Genomic DNA, 10,069 nt, shown 5'->3' with positions numbered 1-10,069 from the left:
TATCAGATATTTTAATTAATTTTAAAAACAAAAGATATATGTATAAAAATAATGTACATAAAAGTTAGGCAACGGATTCCTTACTCCCACTTTTGTGTGGGAGTATCATTAACCATAGAAAAAATATTTACAAATAGAACCCCATTTTTTTATTTTTGAAAGAATAAATAATTAAATATTTGCCTCTTAAATTTTGTTGTTTTCCACATTCATCCTATTTTTTTTAATCTGAATTTAAAAAAAAAAAGACCAGAGCTCTGCTAGGGTTTTTACCCCCTACCTATCAACGTCGTTCCTTGTTTCTCCCTCTCCGCAGTAGCTCACTCTCTGATCTTCTCTCTGTGTCGTGCTCTTCTCTGATCCTCTCCATCCACGCAGTTGATCGTTCTGTCTTGTACAGTGCTTGTTTTCTGATTCTCGACGCCGTAATACACCGCCACCGCCACCGCTGCCGCTACACTCGGTCCACCACTTCATTGTTTTCTGTCACCTCTTTGTTTCTCTACGACTCTAATCTCTGTTCTTTTCCCTCCACCTCTGTCTCTGCGACCTACTTCTTTAAGGTTCCATTTTATTTTATTTTACTTTATTTCCTTTTCTATGAAAATTTTATGTGAATTTGAATGCTCTTCGTTGCCAGAGTATGCCTTCTGAGAAGTGTGCAAATGTCAGTTAGAATAGATGTTGCATTGGTCCCATGATTATCCTCTGTATGCATGATTTGCATGGTTGTTTCTTTGAGAGAGTTTGGGGGGTTAGCAGGGAAAGTGTGTATTAGACAATGATGTAGGATTGGTTACAAATATAGAGCTGTGCATTTCTCAGTTATAGATTGATACATTTGGCAGCAAACTTTTTCAAGTGCTTATGATATATGTTTTTTTTATTAATCAATAGCTTCAAGTGTTGTTTCCTAAGACATCAAGCACAACCTTCAACGTCTTAAGTCTTAACTTGTTCTTCACTACATAATTGTGCTTGCCTAAGTGTTGTTTTCTCTTTGAAAGAGAAATCACCATTTGATATTTTGATTCCATTATTTTTCCTAGAAGCATGAGCATAGCCTTATAAGTCATAAATATAAATATGGCTGGGATAAATCCTCACATTAATATCGAAGAATCTGAAGTGAATATTGTCATTGTTTAAGACTACAAGAAAATCTTTGGAATATTGAGAAAGATTTAAATTTATAAGAACTCAAATAGAGTTCTGAATAGTGAAATATTAATCTATTGTAGCATTTGAATATAAATGATTTTAGTTAAATGATTGCTGCTTATATATAACAGGGAAGACTCCGTAAGGACATGCATGTTTCTATTGGATTATGAGTAAATTTCAGAGATTGTATCATTAGAAAGTCAATGATGTTTCCAATTATGCTGATTTTCTAGGTAAAGTAAAATAAAATAAGGATGACTGAGGGATTGATTTTATCTCATGATGTCTTTTGTGAAACTTATCAGTTTAAACTTTTAGAAATTTTTAAATTTCTTTGTGCCTTTGTCCATGTAGATAAGATAGAATTTAAAGCACAGCTAGTTCCTTTATTTTATATGTAAAGATGGAGCCTTTTTGTTCTTTGTTAATCATTCTCTGAATTTCTTTTTTAAGATTTAGACTTTAGTTATTGTATTATTATAAACCTTCCTTTTGAGAACTGATATGTGCTTTTCAGGAAAACACTAAATGATTTTTTCAGGTCAAACGCTGTGAAGGATGTTATGTACTATGGCTCATGTACATTACCAGTCAGAGGAAGCTTGATGATCGGCTTGCTGCCTATGTGTGTGTATGCTTGTTAGGATTTTTCTCATTTTTCTTTATTTGCTGTAGCACTTCATAGCCTTTACACCAAATTATTATTGTGGTGTCATAATGTCTTTGACATTGTAACTTCATAAATTGTTATATTGATTGAATGAAAGATAATATTTTGCCTAGATGCTTCAAATTCATATGTTAACATTTGGATGTTTCAAAATAAACTATCTTTAGATCTCCGTGAAGTATGAATAGATATTGTACATCATCATAGTTCAAGAGAATTTTTGTTGGTTTGACTAATAAGTTGCTGACATGATAGAATATAGAAAAATTAACCCCATGATTGCTTATATATACAATTGCAAAAATAATTTGGCAAGTTGTACTTCACTAAAGGAATTGGTCTTAATCTTGTTTTGGCAAGTAATTAATCATGTTAATTTCTAAATGCAACACAAACAACAAATTACAATAGCTTAGACAAAGTTATGTGCTAGAACTAAAATGCTATGAAAAATAAAGAATTACAACAAAAATACAATAACACATATGAGTTTCAATTAGAAAAGAGAGGAGAATGAAAATAAATATGCATTCAATATTACGTTTCTAAAATTTAAATATTTCTAGAGTTTAAACTAACAAATTTCACAAAAGGCATCATAAGATAAAATCAATTAAATCCTTTCAATTTGTCCAAAATTACACAAGCCAACATAATTTTCCTTGACTGCTCCATTGTTGTATACCAATATGGTGGGCAGATTTTGATCCAGATATTATATTGACAAATTTTGTTGCAAGATATCTTGTGGCCAATTCTTTAATGCATTGTATCAAAATCCCACATTCAGCAATGTTGTCAAAAATAAAGTATAACAGACTTCAGCAACTAGCACAAGAAGCATAACAATAAAATTAAACAAATTTGGATCACCCAAGTAATTTTTCTGAGATTGGAAACAATTAATCATATCTTTTTTTTAGATTTAATAGGATAGACAAATTTTTTTATTATGTATTTTTCATTTCTCTTATTGTGAATCACTTTTTCATTATCCTAGAAAGAACTTACTCATAATTATAATTAAACCTCAAAATCATTAGTGTTATTTATCTTATTTTTCTTCTTTATTTTTTAATGATGAGCTCTTCTTTATTAAAATAAAAAATAACATGTATAGTACATATTTCACAACTATACAAATATTTTACTTTCTATACAGCAGCACTTGCCCGGTTGTAAATCACTAAACCATTTAATATTGTATACCACTAAACCATTTACTTGCACAATTTCGTACAATTTCGTACTAGTAAACTACTATCATTCAGACAATCAAACCAAATCAATGAAAAATATAACTAGCCACATTACTAAGCACATTAATACCATAACTGCACAAGTATATGCAAATAATTTGAGTTTTGTATTTAATGAAATTGGAAACAAAACAGGAATTTATTGCTTCTAATTAGTCCAAACAAATAAGTAGAGCCTAGAATTGGCTCAATGAAACAGCGCATTATATATATATAGTTGTAATTGTAGCTGTAACAATATACAGTGCAATCTGAAAATATTATCATGTTGCCACTCCACAAACTTTTACCACGAAATCCAATGCAATGTATAAGATCAAAACTCAGAATGCCATTATTGGAAGTAGTCATGTAGACAACTCATGCAAATATCGATTACCTCTAATTGGTAAATCAAGAACCAAAATTATAAGCCTTCAATATAACCTTCACGCAATCAAATTGCCATGCTAAGCTCAGCAGTCAGCGGGGATCCAAGAATGATTCAGCAATCAACATTCAGGAATCAGGAACGTGTCTGTGTAGGTTTACAATTATTTAATGTACACTTAAGTGCCATTTGTTGAGTTTAAATGAAAATAACAATTAACACTTAATTCATGGCCTTTTTATATACTTTACTTAAAATAACTCTACCACATTTAAAAAGAAAAAAGAAAATCGAACTAAATGATACAAAAATAAATTACAGGTATTGAACGTGTTCCTAAAGGCCATATATTTACACTCAAAACATCATACATTTCCTAGAACTACAATTTCTACTTGCTTCTTCCTGTTTACATATGCAATCTGGCATGGAAACGTATAAAGAGAAGCACTAGACTTTTTCAACTCGATGCCCTTTGATCACTATGATGAAGCATGTCTTTCATTTGTTGTTTGAAAACTTTCCACATGCATAATTATGCATAAATTAAAACATCAAGTTATGAGAATGGAAATTATCGATATTGTAAGTAACTTAAGGATGGTTGGCAGCCTGGAAGAACAGTAACATCAACATTTATAGAAATAAGTGATAAATAACATCAAATTCGTTTTGAGACAAGCATCCAAATCAATAAAAGGATGAAATGTTATCTTCTAAACTGTGCCATTAGTCATAATAAGTTAATAGCCACTGGCTAAGCATTAGTGTGTCTTGAGAAAGGAGTTCTAATCTGCCTGAAAAGGATAAAATCAACCAAATGTGTACGCAGCAATTATTTTTAATAAATATTAATAAACCTCAACAAAAACATAAACATAACATTATCTATCTATAAAGCATTGCAGGAAAAAGCCAAGAATGAAGAACAAAGATTGTCCAATGTCTTCACATATCCAGAATAAAAGACAACCAGAAGCGTTACTCTAACCCATGGCAAGGTTGCATAAAATCAATGATAAACATTTAAAGATTATTACCATCATTGGAGTTAAAGAATGTATCTCTATTTAACAGTTTAAATTTTTGAAACATAATTTTAGAGTCTCTATCACTGAGTAGGATCTCATGAAGGAGCTTTTTAATCAATTATGTTCCTCTATTCAAATATACCTTTAAGGAAAAATAGTTCACATCAAGAAGGCATGCAAAGGCAATTACATTGCTAGAAGCAACAAGAAACTTCTAAAACCAATGCTAACCATAATGATAATTATTCAACCATCCCTGTTTCATCATATTATACTAAATGTATTACCAAACACATTTCCTTTAGTGTTCCTAGTGTTTTAGTAAAGGACCCTTTTTTCATGAAAAGGCAAGCCTTTCTATTCTAAAATAAAGAGATTAAAAAAATAAAATATTAAAATTCACTTCAGAGATGATAAATATTGAAAAAAATATAGTATAGTCACTGCTACTCAAACTTGGATTCACTGTCCTCTCCTTTTTACCTCTTAAATGCATGTATGTGAAGATCATGTTCTGGTTTCTACTTCTTGTCCACCCTTAATCTGCCATTGAAGTAAAGTAGTTATTTTATTTTCTTAAGCTCCAACTATTTAACAGAACTTAGTAAATGTCTTACAGTCATCTATCTTCTTAATCTAGGGGTAACTTATTTATCTCCTGAAGTTTTATTTTACTGAAAATTTCATGCATTTAAGATAAATGGCACATTTAAGAACAGAGTGATTTTATGTTTTTCCTTAAAATTTTCATAGAAAAGGAAATAAGTCAAATAAACATAAAATGGAACCTTAGAGGAGTAGGTCGCAAAGACAGAGGTTGAGGAAGAAGGACAAAGATCAGAGTCGTTAGTGAAGAATAGAGACAGAAAGGCGACAAAAACCAGTGAAATGGTGGACCCGAGTGTTGCGGTGCGGCGGCCGAACCCTGTTGCGGCGGAGGCGTGTTGCGGCGGCGACGATCAGAGAAAGAGCGAGACTGCGGATGGAGAGGATCATAGAGCAAGCAACAGTAAGTGAAAGAGGGGCAAAAACCCTAGTAGAGCAAGCACGGTGGAGAAGAGAACGAGTAACCGAGGAGGGAGAAAAAGAGAGAATGACGATGGTGATTGAAAGAGGATTGTTAGATTTTTCTCTCCCTTCTTTGAATTTGCAATCAAAAGGAAAAGGAGAAGAAATGTCTAATACAAATAAATTGAGGGGTCAATATTTAATTATGAATATTTTTTAAAATAAAAAAATGGGGTTCAATTTGTAAATATTTTTAGGTGGGTTAATGATACTCCCACAAAACAATAGGAGTAAGGAATCCATAGCCTAAAAGTTATGCCTATAACATTACTCTTATCCAAACCAAAGAGTTATAACTCAAATGACACAATCTTTTTATACTCACTTAGAAGCAACGGGTTCAAGTTTCACTCTTTAACTTTTGAAAAAAAAAATACTCTTATCCAAATTAAATAAATAAAGAAAAATAATGCAAATTAAAAAACAAATTGAACAAACCAAGTCAGAAAGCATGGTTGTTTTACTTTTTTTAAGTTATTACAATAATTTTTTATTATTAGTATTGTCTTATTGGAGATAATTCTATTCGAATATTTGAGATTTGCAGAAGTTATAGTCTTTCCACCACCAACTTTTTTTATTTAACAAATACATAAATATAGTAATAGTTGGTAAATAAATAGCACTAACTTTTTTTATACTAAAATACATCTTTTTTTTTTTCCGATCTAGAACTTCTCGCTCCATTAGTAGCAAAATGCACAAAAAAAGAAACCAATCTTGGGCAATAAAAAGGTTAGTAGTCTAACAAAGCTCATGGGCTTTTATAAGCCCATAATGGCAAACGTGACCAATTAGAAGCCCAAAATTTTAACCAAACAAAAGAAGCCCAAATATTAATATAGCCCTTTAGTAAGTAGAAAAATCCCTTTGACCCAAAAAAAAAAAAGAAAAACCCTAATAACCAGAACTGAAAAACCCTCTTTTCTTCTGCTTGCTCCTTCTCCAACTCGTTTCATCGCCATCGAACGCAGAGAAACCCGCCACCGCGAGTTCCAAGGTTCGTTTCTTCTTCCTTCGTCTTCGTTTCCACTATGGTTTTTTCATTTACCATTGAGATGGTTCTGTAAAATGAATGCAATGGAAATTAGGGAATCTGGGTCAGCTTGAAAATGTTAACTTTTTTGTGATTTTTGTTGTTGGGTACGTCACAGTTTTTTGCTGAAGCTAGAAGAGTAGTATAATGGGGAAGAAGAGAAAGCATAGTGAGACTGCAGCTGTGGCCGTTCCCAAAAAGGATGAAGCTGCTCCAGAGAGACCAGCAAGGACACTTTTGGGTTGGAAGGATAAGAGTGAAGTCAACGGTGATGATTCTCAAGTCAAGGATGTTGAACTTGATGATTCACCTATATTCAGGAACAAAGAGAAGGTTTTGGTCACTTGCTCTAGGCGTATCAATTTCAGGTACTACCACATGCCCTCCATGTGCTTGTAGAAAAGTTTCTATGATCAAAATGTTGAAGAAGATCTTTTTTTTTTCCCGGGAATTGTCTTTTTTTTATTAGTTTTTTTATAAATGATATGGAAACCAAATATTTGATTTTTAGGTACCGGCACTTGATGTTGAATGTGGTCTCGCTTTTGCCTCATTGTAAGAAGGACAACAAAGTTGAATCGAAGGAATCTAAAGGGGCCACATTGAATGAGCTTGTTGAGCTAAAAAATTGTTCCTCTTGTTTGTTTTTTGAGGTATTTATTTCACAAACGTTTTCATTACCAATCTGTTTAAATTAGGTTCCTTGTGGTTATGCTATGCTGCTGTTTGCTAGAAAAGTATATGGTTCGTGTCTATAGGGTTCTAAGTAGGTTTTTACTTTTTATTGGTCACATCATTCAGATGTAATATGCGATTGTGCAAAATTTTGCATTTTTATGACTTAATATAGGCAACTTGATGCATTCTGTTTACGGTCTTACTTCCCGTTTTCTATATATGAATTCCAGTGCAGGAAGGGAAAAGATCTTTATCTCTGGATGGCAAAATGCCCCAATGGTCCGTCTGTGAAATTTTTAGTTAGCGCTGGTAATGTATATTTTTCTTATCTCGTTTGATTATTTATATAGAGTTACATATATTACATGATGCTAATTTGCTCGCCATAATTGTTGTGTTCTGGACTCTGGGCTATGCACTTTGCTTTATGATTATTTGTGTTCTTCTATGTTCTTTTACTTTTCCGGTGCCGTTTTTCTTATCTCTGTTTTTTGTTCACTGGTTTCCAGTGCACACAATGGAGGAATTGAAATTAACTGGAAATCACCTAAAAGGTTCCCGCCCAATTTTGACATTTTCAACAAATTTTGAAAAAGATGCACATTGGAGACTCTTAAAGGAGATGTTATTACAGGTATTTGATTTGTTTCTTTCCTGTAAGTAGTATTTTTTTTATTGTCTATCTATTTTCAGCTGGAAGAAAGTTTTAAGAAATCTCCTAATAATTATTTCATATAAACACAAGGATTATTCTCAAAAAGTGTTTTACTTGCACCTTCAAGATGTATTTGTGATCTTATGGAGCAGTTGTCACAAATCTTCGAACATGCACTTTATTATTTCATACAGAAAAGTTTGATTACTGCTGACATACTCTTTCTTTCTTTTCTTCAGATATTTGAAACTCCAAAAGACCACAGAAAAGCTAAACCTTTCCATGATCACGTGTTTGTTTTCTCAATAGCTGATGACCATATATGGTTCCGGAACTACCAGGTTTGCCTTAAAATTATTTAAGATATTCCACTCGTTTAGTGTTTATCAGTTGACCACTGGATTAAGTCAGGAGAGAAAAGAAACTATACTCGATAAAGATGAACATGCCTTGCACATCATGTCACCACTTACCAATGCATTATTACAGGAATATAGTTTCCATGAATTTGATGGCATGATATATTGATCTAGTGATTATAATTTTCCATGTTTCCTAATGTATTGAGGTGTCTTAATAAGTTAAATGAGATAGAGGCATCATTTTCTTCATTTATATACGCATTAAACGAATGGTAGCTTGTGAGCATGATTTCCCTTTGCTTCCTGAGCCATGTTTCGCAAACTAAACTTTTCTTTTCCATGCAGATCGATGTTCCTCACAATGAGACAGACAAATTACCCCGAGGAGGCCTTGAACAAATGAATTTGGTTGAGGTCTGAAAATTTGTTTATTGTTATTTATGAATTGCTCTGTCAATTTATAATCTTCCTTTATTAACCCTTGTGCTCTAATTGCTTATTTAGGTTGGCCCGCGGTTCTGCTTGAACCCAATTAAGATATTTGGTGGCAGTTTTGGAGGGCCAACATTATATGCGAATCCATTCTACGTGTCACCAAATCAGGTACTAGCATGCTCTCCATCTATATTTTTTATAGCGAAAATAGTTCTATTGACACTGGTTATGTTCATGGCCTCACTGTATTGGTTTCTCGCAGGTTCGAGCATTGGAGAAACGGAAGAAGTCTGGGAAGTTTGCAAAGAAGGTCAAGGCAAAGACAAGGAGGAAAATGCATGAGATGTCTAATCCTCTGGAGCCCGATTTTACCATCACATTATAATCTAAAAACATAGGTGGGTGCCTTTTTGGTTCTGTAATTTTCATGCCATAAATTCTTATGGTTACTGCTTATTGAGCATCCTTAGATATATTTATGTCATGTAATTCACTAATTCTTATGTAAGATTTTGGTTTGATGAAAAATAACACTTTCAGTCAGAGGATTTTTTTTTTTTTTAATAATGAAGTAAAAGATTTGAGAAACTAATCAGACCTGAAGTTGTCAAGTTTAAACCCTAAACCCTGAACTGTAAAGTAAAGCCCCCGAAATAGTGTCCAACAAACTTGTGAATTGTGTAAATTTTGTTAGAAGGGCATGAAGAAATTTTAATTTTTTGGCCTCCCAAAAGTGGTTAAAGTATAATGTACTAGGAAAAGTAAAAGGAAAAATAAAAAGCATCAACAAATTGTACTTTTCAAATAATTTTCAGCTTAACCAACTTGGATTGGTCAAGTAGTGCGTGTATTTGTTTGTTTAAGTAAGTGTTAGGGTTTGAATTATGCTTTGTGTATGTAACAATTTATTGGTCAGTGACAAACCTTTAAATAAAGCTAAGTGGATTAGTCTTTGTCTTCCAATTAGGGGAATCTAGTGACTGAATCTAATTAATACATACTATGAAAGAAACAGTATCAGTTGGTAAAACTTTGGTGTAATACTTAGTTTTTGGTGTAATATTTAGTTATTGAATTTTATGGTATTTTATAAAACTATTGAGGCGAAACAATACATCCACGTATATACATTCACATATTGTATTGACAATATGTCCTCTGTGTATTGTATATTTTAATTAGCCCGAAAGCAACTCCCACAAATAATTTGAGAACACAAACACTATTTCTTTTATAAGTAGCAAATAATTTTTATATTTGACAAATAATGTATACATTTGATTTAAATAGTTGTGAGAATATTTAAATAATTATTTAGAGATTTATGAAAAAAATCGAACA

The 10,069-nt window shown here is 32.3% G+C and overlaps 1 protein-coding gene and 2 long non-coding RNA genes across 4 annotated transcripts in view; 2 read left to right on the top strand and 1 right to left on the bottom strand.

Moving 5' to 3' along the window:
• Positions 1–1,946, top strand: part of LOC107635505 — a 12,128-nt gene extending 10,182 nt beyond the window's left edge. The window contains exon 6 of one of the 2 annotated variants that reach the window (XR_002362034.1): positions 1,706–1,946. This is a non-coding gene — a long non-coding RNA (uncharacterized LOC107635505). Of the gene's footprint in view, positions 1–1,681 lie in introns of both variants that reach the window. The other variant, XR_002362033.1, reaches the window with a different exon arrangement.
• On the bottom strand, positions 3,260–5,750 carry LOC107635504. Its single transcript, XR_001619260.2, has 2 exons — positions 5,283–5,750; positions 3,260–5,037 (listed from the first exon to the last, which is right to left on the bottom strand). It is a non-coding gene; the product is annotated as an uncharacterized LOC107635504 (long non-coding RNA).
• Positions 6,425–9,280, top strand: LOC107637372 (ribosome biogenesis protein BRX1 homolog 1). Its single transcript, XM_016340795.2, has 9 exons — positions 6,425–6,562; positions 6,717–6,966; positions 7,110–7,251; positions 7,507–7,585; positions 7,786–7,910; positions 8,171–8,272; positions 8,639–8,707; positions 8,798–8,896; positions 8,991–9,280. The coding sequence occupies exons 2-9, from the start codon at positions 6,746–6,748 to the stop codon at positions 9,111–9,113; spliced, it is 960 nt and encodes a 319-aa protein (XP_016196281.1). The 5' UTR covers positions 6,425–6,562; positions 6,717–6,745; the 3' UTR covers positions 9,114–9,280.

Source organism: Arachis ipaensis, chromosome B04 (genome assembly GCF_000816755.2).
Source record: "Arachis ipaensis cultivar K30076 chromosome B04, Araip1.1, whole genome shotgun sequence".
NCBI lineage: Eukaryota > Viridiplantae > Streptophyta > Magnoliopsida > Fabales > Fabaceae > Arachis > Arachis ipaensis.
Note: the sequence above shows the minus strand (reverse complement) of the source record. Positions and strands in the feature narration are given on the sequence as shown.

Excerpts from the sequence above, each read along its gene's own strand:
- LOC107637372 (XM_016340795.2), top strand. The coding sequence starts at position 6,746 with ATGGGGAAGAAGAGAAAGCATAGTGAGACTGCAGCTGTGGCCGTTCCC. Across the intron at positions 7,911-8,170 it reads TAAAGGAGATGTTATTACAG|ATATTTGAAACTCCAAAAGA; the intron begins GTATTTGATTTG and ends TCTTTTCTTCAG. Across the intron at positions 8,273-8,638 it reads TATGGTTCCGGAACTACCAG|ATCGATGTTCCTCACAATGA; the intron begins GTTTGCCTTAAA and ends TTTTCCATGCAG.